We start from the raw sequence: 16,910 nt of genomic DNA, 5'->3' as shown, positions 1-16,910 counted from the left end.
TGAGGGGTAGGTTTACCCAACTACATTGTAGATGGTGTGAAATTTTTCACAGTCCAGAGCACTGTAGCTATGGTTACCAAATTCTGTAACCATTTACACTACATTGTTGCTCCCGCCAATGTAAGTTGCCCACTAATAACTCCACCACTGTAAGACGCGTAGCGCTTAGGTTGATGTACTGAGATTGATGCAGCATTAGTGTAGACACCGTGTTGACAGTTCTGGCTGTCAGCTCTTGGCAGCTGGATCCCCACCGCCAGGGCTGAGAGTCCAGAGCCCTGTGACTGGGGCTGACAGCTCGGAGCCTCACCTCCAGGGCTGACAGGCCAGAGCGTCACCAGGCTGACAGGCACAGCCCCGCCGCAGGCTGACAACTCCGGGTTGTCTGTGCCTCACGCTATCAGTTAAATCGGTGGAAGTGCTCCTGCTGAGGATGCGCACCGCCAAAAGAAGGAGCAAAGCGTGGACGTGAAAAACCAATTTAATTACGGAGGTGGCTATACCTCGACAGAACGTAAGTCGACTTAATTTTTTAGTGTAGACTTGCTCGCTGGTGTTAGCACCCTAACCCGCCCCAAATGGTGGAGGGGAAAGGTCCTGGTAGGCTAGACAAACGCCCCCTGGAGACCGTCTGTAAAGCACCCTCCTCACCCCTGAAACGGTCTGTACAGTGCCCCCTGGAGACTATCTATGCCGAGCCCCTCGCACACACGGGAGGGAGCAGCGAGAAGGGTGCGGGGAGACAGCAAGGGACGGAACCCATGGCTGGAAGGCGGGCGGGACTTTAGGGAGGGGGCGTGGCGACAGGCGGGGCCGGGGCTGCTCTGGCTCTCGCTCCCCACCTCCCTTTGCCAGCTGCTCCCAGTCGCCCGACCCCAGCTCGAGTGGCCCTGATTGGGTGACTCTGACCCAACTGTCAGTAAACTTACTTCTGATTGGTGCGGGACTCCGCCGGCCAATGGGGGTAGAGCTTTTTGCCCGGTGTCAATATGGCAGCGCTCTGCGCCAAGTAAATGGGAAGCAGTTGGGATGGAGTAAACTCCCAGGAATTAGGCCGGGCAGAGCGGGCCGTGCCGTGGGGAACCGAGCAGGCGGACAGGGGGAGGCGCCGCGCTCCGGCGAAGGGGATGAGGTGACGAGAGCCATGGCGAACGACGGAGGCAGGAAGCAGTTCTGGAAGCGGAGCGGCTCGAAGGTGCCGGGGAGGTGAGAGGGTGTGAGTGGGTGAAGGAGGCTGGCCTGTCGGAAGGGAAGGTGGCAGTGGGGCGGCTGGCTCCGGGCTATGTGGGGTTAGTGGCGGGGTGGGGGTGCTGGAAGGCGGCGGGGTCACTTGTTAGAGTGGGGTGTATGTTAGGGCCAGAATGGTCCCTTCACCTGGTGCTGGGGGCGGCTCTGCACCCCGTCCCCGTGGCTTGAGGAGGAGGGTCTGGCCTCCGGCGTTGTACCCCAGAAGAGCTGGAGAACAGCTAACGCTTTACAGCAATAGCCGTGAAACTGACTAGGCTCTGGAAGTTGCACTTGTGCTTTTGTAAGGGGTAGTTGTAGAACATGAGTGCTGTCCTCTGCTGCTTGGCTTGAGTGATGTACAGTAAACCAAAAATAATTGACTTTCCTGCTCCCCAGGCCTTGAAGGCGGTAATATCTTTTTTTATTGGACCAACTTATGTTGGTGAGAGAGACAAGCTTTGGAGCTTACACAGAGCGTTTCTTCAGCTCTGGGAAACTTACTCAGAATGTCACAGTTAAACAGGAGGTGGAACAGATTGTTTAGCATAGGTAGTTGACACACACTTCAAGGTATGCAGTGTTGCAACCATGTCCACCCTCTTCTTTGACACTGAGTAAGTTTCCCAGACCTGAAGAAGAGCTCTTTGTAAGCCAGAAAGCATCTCTCTCTCTCTCTCCACAGAGGTTAGTCCAATTAAAAAATATTATCTCATCCACCTTGTCTCTCTGAGCAGATTCTTGTCAATTTCACTTTGATTGGGTGGCAGCCACAGTAGAGAGTTCTTTGCTCCTTGCTGGCAAGTGTGCCTGGATATCTTTCAATTCTTCTTTGTGGCTTTTCTTGTTGTTGAACTAACAATTGGAACTTTTATGTGCCAAACTGTTCGGTTACTTGAGCAGCTTATCTCAGCAGCTTTCAGTTAGAAATCTTTGTGTATGTCAATCAAGTAGTGAATAGAGGAGAATTAGTTGAAACGATTCATTACACTGTGTGCAGTAATTCATAGATTGTAGAAACAGCAAGGACTACTGTGATCATCTGGTCTAATCTTCTCCATATAGCAGCCCATAGGATTTCCTTGAATTGATTGCTCTTTGAACTAGAGCACAACTTTTAGAAAAACATCAAATAAAATGTCTTTTAGAAGTCTAAGGGCTGGTCTACACTAGAAAGTTAGGTCGAGCCAGCTACATTGCTCAGGGTGTGTGGAAAAATTCATGTCCCTGAGAGATGTAGTTAAGATGACCTATGCCCCAGTGTAGACCGCATTAGGTAGAAAAAGAATTCTGTTGACCAAGCTACTATTTCTCAGCAGGGTTGATTTACTATAGCAATGGAAGCTTTAGTGTCTATGCAACTGCACCACTGTAGTGTAGACGCAGCAGTATATTATGTCAACACTATTACCTTCATCAACCAAAATTGTAATCTCATGATCTATTTTCCATAAAACCCTGATTAACCCTGGCATTAATTATATTTCCTCTCCCTTAGTTCAGGGTGGCTTGATTTTTAAATCAAAGCAATTTAAACACCAATTTTTAATCATGGTTTAAATCAGCAAGCAAAAAACCTTGATTAAAATCATCAACTTTAATTGTGGTTTACATCTGTACTTTTTAGTTATTTTCTTAAATAAAGGTTGACACTCATTGGATGATAACCATTAAAACATGTTAAATATAGCCTTTACTAAATTGGTGCTGCTTTTTGCTAACCAGGAGGATACAATATATCTAGACACATTTATTTAAGCAATAGTATAGCTTAACTTACATCTAGTCAGATCCTTAATTTTTACATTTTCTATTATGTTAGAAAATAGTGAGGCATTTTTTTACTAGATAAATTTTTTTACTAATGATTTGTTTATTTGGATAAATATTCAATTAAAATGCACAAAACCAGCTTTTTTTAAAAAAAACCCCTACCTTAAATGTGCTGGATAAACGATTTTTAAAAAAATCTATCAAAACATGTTTTGCATGTAAAACCATTGGTTTACTAAACAAGGAAGTATTATCTGTAGTTAGTGAACTGAACTGATAGATTCTGGTTACCATGCACTTCAAGATTTTAGATGTCATTCTCTCACACCTAGTTTCTATGCATAGATTGGAAGAGGCTAACAAGCTTTCCTGCTTTTTCAGCTCCCAGTTGGTTTCTTAACTTTGAACTGCACTAGTCATTGTAGTGAACTAGTTGAAAAAACTGAAATGAAGAAAATATTCCCTCTGCACTTGCAGAAGAGACTACTGCTGTCAAAATCTGGTTTAGTACTTCAACAAATTCTGGTTCCAGGTGCTTAGCCAGTTACTTCCACAAATTCAGTGGTTTGATTTTCTTTAAAACTTGGTTGCAAATATGTACTGTTCAATATTATTTTTATATTTAATCTCAATGATTTTAACAGATTACAGTAAGTTTAGGCCTTAACGGGTTGTCAATTTCAAATTTAATTTTAATTTAGTTTATTTAAAAAAACCACACACCCCGTATTTAATATAAATTAAAAAAAATTGATTTTTTTAACAATTGATTTTTATCCACACTGTTTTGCTTGGGGTTGATATCAGGCCGACAGTCCTTAATTACCAGATCATTCTTAGCTTTTTAAATATTGGCACAATCTGAGCCTTCTTTCAGTACTTTGGAACTTCCCCAGTGTTCCAAAACTTATTAAAAATAAACATTAGTGGTCCAGAGAGCTCTTCAGCTAGTTATTTTAAAACTCTGGATTCCGTTGTACACCTTTCTATTTGGCAGTGGTGCAAGTGCTACTGGAATACAGTGTCCAGTTCTGGTGTCCATAATTCAAGAAGTGCGTTGACATATTGGAGAAAGTTCAGAGAAGAGCCGCGAGAATGATTAAAGGGTTATAAAGCATGCCTTATAGTGATAGACTCCAGGAGCTCAATCTATTTAACAAAAAGGGATGACTTGATTACACTTTGTAAATAGTTATATGGAGAACAAAAATTTAATAAAGGGCTGTTTAATCTAACAGATAAAGGTATAACAAGATCCGGTGGCTGAAAGCTGATGTTAGACAAATTGAGACTATAAATAAGGCATGACATATTTAACAGAGAGAGTAGTTACCATTAGAACAACTTACCAAGGGATGTAGTAGATTTTTCCATCACTGGAAATCTTTAAAATGAAGATTGGATGTTTTCTAAGAGGCTCTAATTCAAACAGGAATTACGGTAATTCAGAGAAGTTCTATGGCCTGTCAGTAGGCTTGGCAAGCAGGTCAATTGACTGCTTATTATTCGATTGTGGCGAAATATTGTCAAATGTTCCTGCAAGAATACCCTTATGTAGGTGGCAACCGAACGTTCTGATTGCATCATGGTGCAATTTTCCTTTTCTTATACAACTTCATTGAATTGTATTCTGCCTTTTTCTGAGATAAAATAACTCCGTTAAGATACATTTTTTTTAAAATTAGGCATAAGTATAGAAAGCTAAACCTATTTGAGACCATAAAGTTGTACTCTTTTTTTTTTGTTACTGTTCTAGTAAACTAGTGCTTTCAAATATTTGACCAGTCAATTAACTAATGATTTTTTGACTGATCAAGTACACAACCCTAGGGCCTGTGTTACGGAGGAGGTCCTATTAGATGATCACAGTGGTCCCCTCTGGCCTTATCGATTATTCTGATTTTTAAAATGTCTAATTTCAGTAGCTTTGCTTTAACCGCCTCCTGAGTTACTGTTAGAGTAGAAAGTATTTCTTCTTTTTCATCATAATATCATATGTGAATATATCATCTGTCTTGCCCAATACAAAACAGGAAATATTTAATAAATGCTTTTGCCTCTTATGCATTGTTATTGATAATCCTACAACTTCTATCTAATAATGAAACAGTACCATTAGCAGGATCCTTTTTTGTTCTTAATACACCAAACTCCTCCTTATTGGCCTTAACTCTACTGAACATAGATTTCTCCTTGTGTCCTTTTGCTTCCCTTATCAGTTTTCTATAATTCCTAGTTTCTAATTTATATTCCTTGCTATCAGCTTTCTCCCTCCTTTTGTTTGTTTTGTTTTATTTTCATTTATTTTAAAACTTCACATTTTTCTGTTAATTTTTTTTTCCTCAGCTAATTTGGCTTATAATTGTTTTCAGCTTCATCACCACATTTCAAAAAAGTAGAATTATAGGGACCTAAAGAAGGGAGATGAGAATGATCACGGGCATAGAAAAACTCTTATATGAGAAGAGATTGAGAAGACTGCAATTGTTTACCTTAGCAAGGAGGTGAATCAGAGGGAACATGATAAAAGTACAAAAAAAAGAATTGTATAGAGAAGGCAGAATAGGTGCAGTAGTTTTCCCTTCCTGACAGCAGAAGAACAAGGGGGTAATTTAATGAAATTGAAAGGTGTCTAATTCAAAACTGAAAAAAAGAAAAATTCATATTTTGGTTGTGCAACTCATTACCAGAGGATGTTAGAGGCCAAGAATTTAGCAAGAGTAAAAGAGGGATTGTCACTGGATAACAAGAATATCTATAATAGTTAATGTTAAAAATAGAGTATTGGGAGGTATATAAAACTTCATGCTTGAAGAGTTAAGCCAATCTCTAAACAGTAAGAACTAGGCTAGGACCTTCATTTAGTGCAGATTATCCCACATCTGCCTACCGTGTGGTTTCTTGCATCTTCTGAACCATCAAGTGCTGGTCACCGTTCAAAATGGAATGCTAGACTAGATGGAACTTGGTCAGATCTAGCATGCAGCAATTCCTGTGTTCCAAATTGATCTGTGGCTTAGTGGGAGTTTTTGGAGCTTTAGCTGCACAGAGCTCGGAGGTCACATGCTACTAGTTGTTCTGTCGTTTCTAGCTATTAAATTTCATTAGAATATATATTTCATGTGCTTTTGACTAATTATTCCTTGTACATGCAAGCAATTACCATAATTGTCACAGGGATATTACATAATAAAAGGGGAGGTGATCCATCTGCTTGGGGATAAGAAGGGAAGCCATCCACAGTGATAAAGAACTTGAAAACTCATGTCTTGTTTTGGCAGGGAAATAAGTGAATCCTGAACTATTCTTTCTTCACCAGCTGTATCCACAAACATGGTATTTTTCTGATGGCCCAAAAGGCACCATGGTCATTCAGATGGGAGAATGCCTTTTCTAATTGCCATGCGCGTGCTCTTATTCATTCTAGGTGGAGCATATTGCCATTGTACTGTTTGTACTTTAACGTATGACGATTCAATATAATGCCATACTAAGCTTATCTCTAGAGCCAATCATTATTAGAGTACACACTACCCTTCAGAAGATATACAGGACGCACTGACTGTTTACCACTGTTGAACTCTGTTGTTTTTTTTTCCTTGAAGAGGAACCCTCAGGGTCCTTTTCTTCTTCTTCCTTTATTTTACATTATTTTTCAGTTCATAGGTGTTTGGAATCTGTCAGCATGATTTTTTGATCATCCACAGTACTTTGCTGAATGATGTCAAGCCCTCCTTTTCAAGACTAAAGGGAGAAGGCCTGCAGCTGGTGTGAATTTGTCACTGCTCCGTTGACTTCAGTACAGCTATGACAGCTTACATCAACAGAGGATCTGCCCCTAAATATGCTGCATTCCTGGATCCTATCAGCCTTTGAATTTAGTCTGTGATTGGAAACCCACAGCATATAGATCTCAGGACACTGACAATTAATTCCACTGGGCTGGCCTGCAGGTGTCCCTTTTTAGTTTTCATGTCTGGGTGTTCAATCCAATGTCTGAGTCCAGACTTTGGCAGTGTCTCTCACTGTTGACCAGAATATCAGCAGGCAATGAGCAAAACGATAAGCTTAGAAGTTATGGTAAGAGGTTGGTGTGGAGAAAAATGAATGGAGCACAAGTGCTGCCAATCATACTGATTTTCTTTTAAGAGCAAGAAAACAAATAATCGTTAAGGGTATTACACGTTTTTCACTGCACACAAGTTATAAAAAATGCATTTCTACCCAACCCTTAACACTGAATCAAAATAAATATTATTCTCTGTGCACATTTTGGTCATTTGTACCAAAGGAGCAGTGGAGCAACAATTCTTTCCCTTCCCCTCTTAGTTGCAGGTGTAACAGTACTTATCCAGCAGCCAAGCTTCCGTGACTCATAATGCATTATCTTTGTCTATCGTGGACAGAAGCCTTGTTTCAGTGGTGCACAACTGTTTTAGGAAGGACTTGTGGGTGGAGAGCTGAACGCCGTTGGTGGGCTCTGAGTTGTTGATAGTTTTGAAGATGAGGTTGGGAGCCAACCAAAAGTGCAGAGTACGGGAGTGATGTAGTTATTATAGTAATATCGTAGCACCTAGGAGTCGCAGTCATGGACCAGGACCCCATTGTCCTAGGTGTTGTCAAAAATACAGTCCCTGTCCCAAAGAGTTAACAATATGTGTATAAGACTAGATATAACAGATACAGACAGATTGGGAATTGCAAAGAAAGAAAGAATAAGTATTGGTTAGCATGGTAGGCAGTGGTCTGTATACCAACAGCTTAACCATTGTCAGGTTTTTCTTTTTTTTTGTAGGCCTCACAGCGAAGTATAGTTTTGAAGGAAGATAATGAGTTAGTTTTGCAGATGTTTATGGGGATCTTCTCCAAAGTATGAGGCAACGCATGGGAGAAAGCATGAAGGTGTTTGATTGAAAATGTAACAATTGGGTGGTGGAAGCTGATGTGATGGGCCAGTTGGAGGCAGGAGTGAGAAATGATAGGCAGGGTGGGGATAGGTTATGACAGCCTTGAAAGTGAAGACAAGTAGCTTGTGTTTGGCCTCCTCCTCTTCTCTGTCATATCAATGAAGGAATGCAAAGAGCGGGGTGATATGGCCAATGTGAAAGGCTAAGACAATGATCTTTGCTGCAGCATTCTGAATGGATATCAGTAGGGAAGATTGTATTTGTCAAGACCAGTGAAAAGGCTGCTGCAGTACTTGAGATGCTAGATGAAATAGTTGTATGCTGGATAGGAAAGGTTGCATCCTCGAGATGGTCTGTCCTGCTGAGAATGCAAACTACTACACTCTGCTACATTACTTTGACCTTCAGCCCCAGATGCATTGGATTATAGTAATTTACTCTGAAGTCAGAGGCTAGGTTGGGGGGAGAGGAGCACACAGGATCATGTTTTCTCCTCCCCACCACCCTGATTTCTGCCAGAGTTTTCTGGACCTGCTCAGTCACATGGTGCAGCCTTGCCCCTCCCTGCACGGCAGCTGCCACAGCCCATGAGCTACATCCCACAGGGAGAGGCAGGAGCAACAGCAGGGAGCTGCAGGGAGAGGCCGCTGCTTTCCTGGAGGGGAGACTGAAAGTAAGGGGAGGGAGCCTGCCTGTGTGAGTGTGACTCGAGCTGTTCTGGGGATGGTTGAACCTTTAAATTGTTTTCCCCACCTCCCACTATCAGTGAGTATGGGTCATCTCTGTCTGAAAGGGATAACTGAATGAATTATGGTGGCCAGATTCTTGATTGATAGGAAGGGGTGAATATTCCTAGCAAGCAGAAGGTAGAAAAGGGCATATCTCACTACTGTCACTACCTGGGCATCTAAGAACAGTCACTGGTTGAGTAAGTAAGTTGAGTAAGACTTTGAGGCCACACAATTCTTGATGAATGAAGGGAAGATGCCTGTAATAGGAAGGGATCTCAGTGTCCTGAGTAGGTGTTAGAGGTGTTTCCTCCTTCCAGCCAGCATTACTTCAGCCTTTCTTGAGTTTAGTTTGAGCTAGCTGTTCTTGATCCAGAAGTTGCTCTCTTGTAGCTTTCATATAGAGCTTTTAGTGTGCCTAATAGGTGTGAGACAGCTGTGTGTCATAGACATGCTGTTGAAAGCAGGGCACATAGCATCTCCAAATGAGCTCATGTAGATATGGAACAGGAGGAGGAACAGGGCAGATATCCATGAGTTTCTGCATTTTTCGGGGGGGAAAAATACCAGTTGCCCATGGCCAATCACAATCATTCTTCTAAAGCAGGATCAAGTAAGTATATTAGTACTTCACAATCTACTCTGGCTGTGTTGTGTAAGAGGGCGAGTAAAAATACTTTTACTTTTTCAAATATCACTAAAGTCACTTTTATTCCATTTTGGGTTATGGACTGTGCCATGAGGAAGTAGTTTAAGTGCAGGTATGGCATTCTTTGTGTACATATAGCATTAAGATGAGTATGTTCATGCTACAATAGGATAGCCTGTGTCAGTATTTCCAATATAAGCACCACCTCTTTAATCTCCCTTGCTCTCCCTGAAGTTTTAATTTTAGTAGATGTTTGTCAGGTTGAAACTTGTAAGTAAATTTACTCTTATTTGAGAAGGACAAATCTTATTATATTGCTTACATAGTAACATTTTTATAATCACTCCTCTTAAGGATGTTGTACATGAAATTGTACTTAAAAGCCTATTTTTTTTTTCTTCATGGCATTGCCATTGTTTTTGTTCTCTAATGCACGCTATCTTGTATACTGTGTCTCTCTTGAACTGATTGACCTTATGTACAATAGTGACTACAAAGGAGCCGTCATGATGATGCATGCTGTAATTGTCTAACATCATGCAAATTGTTTATAAAGTACATGATACCTCACAGGGTCCTAGATCCCAGGCTCCAGCCTGACCCCGAACATCTAGACTGCTGTTAAACAGTCCCTTAGCCCGAGTCCCAGTCAGCTGTGGGTTTTTAATTGCAGGGTGGACATACTGTGTATCTCCATTTTGTAGCTTATGATGTGACACTTTTATCCTGGTTTGGGGCAATTGCAGATTGACTGAAATGACATTGGATGTGAGTCATGGCTAGCTTAAAACATGGCATCCAATATTGTGCACTTTAAAAAGCAAACTCTTTAAAATGCTATGACAAAATGAAAAATCAATAGAATTTTTATGTTAAGATTTTCTCAACCCATTTCATTTAGTTATTGCAATACATGTGGTATGTTAGATCAGTTACCGTTAGCTGTAGTGTTAAGGCACATGGTGAGACTTAGACATAATACTGATTAAGTCTAAATCAGATACTTAAACCACCCATTCAACATTCCATATTATGGGGGAATCTGGGGGGTTTGTAGGAAAGTTAGATGATGCTTAGAGATAGTTAAATTACTGCATTAATCAGGTAGCAACCAAGGTCACAAGGAAATGACCCATGCCTCCAGAAATAGGGATGATTAACTTCTTTACAATAAGCTCTTTCAGGCACTTTTGTAGGATTTAATGACAGGTGAATGAAGAATGTGGTTAATTGGAAAAGGAAGGGGTTCAGAAGCAACATGCACTCTGTGTTTAAAAAAAAAAAAATTTAATTTTTGTTTTCATTTTAATTCTGAGTTTAAGAAATAAAAAATTAGGTCTCAACAGTGGGCTCATACAAAATCCCTATCCTGAGCAGTTTACGGTTTAATGGTAATCCTGATGGAAATGATTACCCTGCTTCCCATATAATGTGACTTTTGCTCACTCTTTATAATGGTATATTTAGCAACAACTCTTTTTATATGTGCTTCTTTGAGACAGAAAGTTGATGAAATATTTTTGGGTTTTTTTTTTTTTAATCTCTTGTCAAATTTGTGATCGCTTCTTTTTCTGTCTTTAGTATCCAACATGTGTATGGAGCTCAGCATCCTCCTTTTGATCCATTGTTGCATGGAACGTAAGTTAACATAAAATTAAAAAGTACTAGATGACTCTGACCTGTTCTGGCCTCTCACCACCTCCTCCTCTTCCTTAGTTTGTCCAAAATGCTGCTGTTAGTCATCTTCCTCTTCCATATCTAACCACATCATGCTATTCCCTTCCCCATTCTAACTTCTGCTGTTACATTGGCTTCCTGATTCTTACTGCATCAACTACCTAACAGCAGTTCATTGTATCTTGCATGACTTAAATTGCTAACTCTTTTGGAGCGTCTTGTTTAAATGTCTTATTCTGTTTGCAGAATGCCCTGTACATTTACCATTTTACATAAATGATTTGTAGTAATGACAATTTAAAAATATTTGTAGTTACACTTGCTAAAATGAGGTTAATTTAATCTCCTGTTCTAGGCTGTATTTCTCAATTTTGTACCTAATTGTATAGTTGATAAAAAAATATTGAGAATTTTTTCACCTTTCTTTTGGCATGTTGTGTTGTCATTGCCACGGGAAAGATACCAGATTTTATTTTCTGATCAGGCATGGCAATCCCTGTGTTCATAAATCAAAATGACAGTTTGCAAATCTGTGTCTAAATTTTTTGTATCCCCATTATTTCTTATTGGCTGTAATCTTTAGTGATGTGTACTGTGCTTGCTTAGCTTGTGACAACTGCACAAATGTTTACATATTTATGCCAACTTTAAGCTTTGCTTGCTTATAACACAGTAGGAAATTATTAAATGTTTATTCTTTTAACTTGTTCTTTTTATTCATGACAAATCTTGTATGCCCATTTTACTTAATGGGTTGTGCATGTACCTTATGCGACTTAGAAGAATGTCTTACTAAATAGAATGTTTTTTTTTTTTTTTTAAATATTTTTATAATCTAATTTAATTTAGTATAATAGTGGAGAAACATATACAGAGGGAAGAATGGGTTTGTCAGATTGGTGACTTCTTCTTTAAATGGGAGATACGCTACACAAATTATTTTATTTCAGTTTTTCCAGTGTCCGTCAAAAGCTCAAGGCCTTTCACATTATTTAAAAGCACGCACATTTAACATAAAACCTAAAATTTATCATACTGTAACTATATTATTGATCAGAAACTGAGCCATGATCCAGCACAAAACATTGTTTTAACTAAATTACAAGGTTTTTTTGAGAGGGGTGAGGGATCTCCAATTGTCCTGGTTGTGAGGGAGTTACAAGGTGTGGGGGTATGTGTGCGCGCACGCATGCATGCGAGAGTGTTGGGTGGTGGAATAACAGAAGCAATGCAGGGAGAAGGTATAGGTGTGTTGGCTGTTGGAATTTTGAGCAATTGCCAGTGCTTAAAGGCCAATAGAAATAATCCAGCAGGAAGAGGAGTGAGAGAACTTATATTAGGCATCTTTGATCTGGTAGGGTGCCTAGAATTTATGGAACTAAGTACATTAGAAATAGCTAGATAGAACTGTCAGGGTATTAAGGGAAGTGTTGTTTCTTGAGATGGCTCTCCATGACAGGCCAGGAACCAGCTCCTCTGGCTGGTAGTGTGGTTGTTCCAACCCACTCCTTTGTTCCTCTCCCTAGTGATGTCATGGGGACAGTCTGCCCTCTCTCCATGTTGGAGAGAAGCGCTGGTGAGAGCAGATGTCACTGTGGAGCGCATAAAGAGCCTGCTAAGAACCATAGTGCCAGAGAGCTGGGAGAAGGAGCCAATTCTTGACCTGCTTACAAGATAAAACTATATCAATTTAAAGCCAGTAAACGGTTTGACTAGCATGTGTTCTTACACCTTGTCATAAATGTAAAGGGAAGGGCAAACACCTTTAAGATCCTTCCTGGCCAGAGGAAAAGCCCTTTCACCTGTAAAGGGTTAAGAAGCTAGGATAACCTGGCTGGCTCCTGACCAAAATGACCAATGAGGAGACAAGATACTTTCAAAGCTGGGTGGGGGGGAACAAAGGGTCTGGGTCTGTCTGTGTGATGCTTTTGCCGGGGACAGAACAGGGATGGAGTCTTAGAATTTAGTAAGTAATCTAGCTAGATATGTGTTAGATTATGATTTCTTTAAATGGCTGAGAAAATAAGCTCTGCTGAATGGAATGGGTATTCCTGTCTTTTTGTAACTTAAGGTTTGGCCTAGAGGGATTCTCTGTTTTTTGAATCTAATTACCCTGTAAGGTATCTACCATCCTGGTTTTACAGAGGTGATTCCTTTACTTCTATTAAAAGTCTTCTTGTAAGAAACTGAATGCTTTTTTCATTGCTCTTAAGATCCAAGGGTTTGGGTCTGTGGTCACCTATGCAAATTGGTGAGGATTTTTACCAAACCTTCCCCAGGAAGGGGAGTGCAAGGTTTTGGTGAGGATTCTGGGGGGAAAGACGTTTCCAAATGACTCTTTCCCAGTAATAAACCCGGTTAGACATTGGTGGTGGCAGTGAAAGTCCAAGGGCAAAAGGTAAAATAGTTTGTACCTTGGGGAAGTTTTAACCTAAGCTGGTAAAAGTAAGCTTAGGAGGTTTTCATGCAGGTCCCCACATCTGTACCCTAGAGTTCAGAGTGGGGAAGGAACCTTGACACACCTCTATATGTTCTTCATTTACTATCTTATGTATTCTGTCATAGAAATGGGAAAAGCACAATGAGCTATTTCATGATCCCTTCTTCTTCATGCTACTGTGCTGTATGATTCTATTGCAGACCTAGAAGGTGTTCCCAAAGTAGTTCAGATTTCAGGCACACAAGACCACTGATATGCAGTCTGTAGACAGCAAGGTTGGTCTGAGAGTTAACTTTTTTTTTTAAACCTGGCAGTCATGGTGTTTACACAAATCAAACGAGAAGAATAGTCCCATTACTATGAAAGAGGAACTAACTTGAATAGGGATTTGATGTAAGAAACGACTAGATGATAGGGCTGAAGATAACCTTCCATATTATCTAAGACAGGGGTTCTCAGATTTTTATACTGGTGACCCCTTTCACACAGCAAGCCTCTGAGTGCGACCCCCCCCCCCCTTATAGATTTAAAACACTTTTAACACCATTTTAAATGCTGGAGGCAAAGCAGGGTTTGGGGTGGAGGCTGATGGCTCATGAACCCCCATGTAATAGCCTCGTGACCCCCTGAAGGGTCCCAACTCCTAGTTTGAGAACCCCTGATCTAAGAATTGCTGATGGACTTTTTTTTAACTTTTCCATTATATATTATTATCAATGTCTCAGGTGATAAGAGTATTTGGATAAAATAATACTCCTGAAATTGGAGTCTTTTTGTTTGACTAGATCCATGGCCATGATAAAACAGAAAAAAATTCCTTGCCAAGTCTAATAGCACCAAAACTCTTAGGTGATGTCTATACGTACAGCGCTGCAGTGGTGCAGCTATACTGATATAGCTGGTGAAGACACTCTATGCTGATGGTAGAGCTCTCTCCCATCAGCATAAAAAAAAACCCCACCTCTGCAAGCGACTTAAGCTATGTTGGTGGGAGACGTTCTCACACCAACATAAGCACTTGTGTGCACAGCGTTATGTCCGCGGAACTTATGTCGCCTGAGGGAAGAAATATTCACAATCTTGAGCGACATAAGTTTTGCTGACTTACGTCATAATGTAGACATAGACTCAGTGCATTTAATATAATTTAAAAATGTTCTCGCTCTTGTGAATTAAAAGCATTAAAAAGATTTTTCAACATCCTGGCAAGTCCTAAGACTTATTAGACAAATAGACATTAGCTGGCTTTTGGTTTAAAAAATACAATTGTCTCATCTTTAATGGGGGGGAAAAAAAAAGGAAAGTTCCAAATAGTAATTGAAAACAGTATTAATTTTATATTTTGAGTATGAACTTCCTAGGAATGCCAAATATTGTAAACTGAACATGGGCACCTTCATCAGCAATAGCACAGAACTGTTGATACTTTCCACAAAAGCAGTTGAGACTGTCTTGTTTCAGGCTTCTGTAGGATTTTTATGTTCTATTAAATGTCGTAATATAACAGAATGTAGTATGGCAGATGGATTGCATTGTTAGCAATGGGGGAAGAAAGGGGGGGAAAAAACCTTCTTTTTCTGCGTTCTTAAAAGTACCACTTGCAAGTTGCTAGTGAGCATATCAAGTGGTTTGAGTTAAAATCTAGTTGCTTTTGCATTTAATTCTGGTTCACATAAGAACTCAAATTAAAACTTCCCTGAGACTTCAGAATTAAGTCCATAGTCTGATCAAATGTCCCAGTACAAGCAGCTATGTAGTGAACTTCAAGGTCAATGTAGGGGTGAAAAAAGGAGATTAGGTTCTACACAGGTGGTAATGGTACTGTTTTCTTTCTAATTTGGCATTGGTGTTGCCATTTTTCGAGTTCTATTCATTACATTCAGGCATTAATAAGGAGAATATATATAAGCTAAAGCAAACTGTGTCAAATTCCTTATCCCTACACAGGCTTCTGCCACTCCATTCTGCAAAGACCAAGTAAATAAGCCTGGTAGTGGGACTTGCTGGCCAACAGGCTTGTACACTAATGTGGGCAATGCTGAACAGCTCTCATGGAAACTTTTCTACTGGTAGCTCCTCTCTTAAACAAGGGAGCTCTTGCTCAGTGCCTCTGATCATCAGAGCTGTGGCAATATAGCACACAAGGTTGGGGGGGAGAGAGATACTGTCTCTCAAGCAGACAAGCTTTAAGCCATTTAGGGTTTAATAGCTCAAAACCGCTATCTTTTAATCTATACTCACAAACTAATACACAGCCATGGCAGATCACAGAGCACTGCTTTCACATATTTCCACCAAGAAATGCCATTTAAGAAACAGGCTGCCATGTATATGCTGCACTAGTGTGAGTTTCTGGGTTGATTTAAGATGTAGCCCATATAGGGTGCAGTATGGTAATCTAATCTTGAGGGTGACAAAGGCATGGATTATATCTAACGAGCTCTACATCTGTCAGAAATTCTTGAAGTATCTTCGGTAGACAAATAAAAAATAAAAGGAGTACTTGTGGCACCTTAGACTAACAAATTTATTTGAGCATAAGCTTTTGCTCAAATAAATTTGTTAGTCTAAGGTGCCACAAGTACTCCTTTTCTTTTTGCGGATACAGACTAACATGGCTGCAACTCTGAAATAAAAAATAGTGCATGAATTTTATCTCTGTATGACTAACGGCAGCTGGGGAATCCAATAACCCAATATTATAAACTCTTATAATTAAAACATATGATACATGTGTGCCCTTATCTGTGGGGGATACCATGTCTTTGGGTTGCTTCCTCCAACCCATTTGCTTTCTCTCATGTTTACCCTGATTGAGTTTCAGTTTGAGGCATTGAGGAGCACCAGCTGTCTCCCACAGATGTTGGGCTAGGTGTTTAACAGCTGTGATTGCATTAAGTGACAGACAGAGAGAGCTGGGTATTATCAGTATACTGAAAGCATTGCAACCATGCTGTCTGGTTTAACTTTCCTAGTAGCTCCAGGAGATGAGATGAGATGGAACACTTTACAACTTCACCTGATGTCTTGACCAACTATGGAAAGTTGGATACTGGACGATAGGTAGTTAGCTACACTGTGAGCTTCCAGCATTGGTTTCTGGAGCAGAGGCTGCACAAAAGCTTAAGTGAAGCTGGCATTCTCCTTAATGGAGGTGTTGATAGTCTCCACCAGTACTGGACACAATGCTTCCCTACTTGCTTTCACCAGCCAGGAGCGAGACACATCCTAATAAGAGACTGTGGAATGAAATACTTCTAATGCCTCTCGTATCTCAGTGAGCATTGGTGGCCTAAGAGTAACCAGAGAAAACAGAAGACATCTCCTCCAGAATCCACTCCACAACCTTAGTAGCAAACAGTTTGGCCCAAATTCATCTGGTTTATATATTCACAAAATAATCAAATTCCCTCAGAATGGGAAGAACTTCAGCTGGCTACCAAGTGAAGGCAGCTCACATTGAAAAAAGCTATCTTTAGGTTAGTCAGATGACTGTAGCTAGAAATTTCACT

General features: G+C 40.5%; 1 protein-coding gene across 4 annotated transcripts in view; it reads left to right on the top strand.

The window, feature by feature from the left end:
• Positions 1-993: 993 nt before the first annotated feature.
• The window catches only part of TBC1D22A (TBC1 domain family member 22A), a 531,490-nt gene continuing 515,573 nt past the window's right edge, over positions 994-16,910 (top strand). For 3 of the 4 annotated variants that reach the window (XM_074942417.1, XM_074942414.1, XM_074942413.1), the window contains exons 1-2: positions 994-1,206; positions 10,863-10,919. In XM_074942417.1, the coding sequence (XP_074798518.1) occupies positions 1,145-1,206; positions 10,863-10,919 (119 nt within the window). In that variant the 5' untranslated portion in view covers positions 994-1,144. The remainder of the gene's footprint in view (positions 1,207-10,862; positions 10,920-16,910) is intronic. The other variant, XM_074942415.1, reaches the window with a different exon arrangement.

This window comes from Natator depressus, chromosome 1, assembly GCF_965152275.1.
Source record: "Natator depressus isolate rNatDep1 chromosome 1, rNatDep2.hap1, whole genome shotgun sequence".
Classification (NCBI taxonomy): domain Eukaryota; kingdom Metazoa; phylum Chordata; order Testudines; family Cheloniidae; genus Natator; species Natator depressus.
This window is presented reverse-complemented; position numbering and strand designations above follow the sequence as displayed.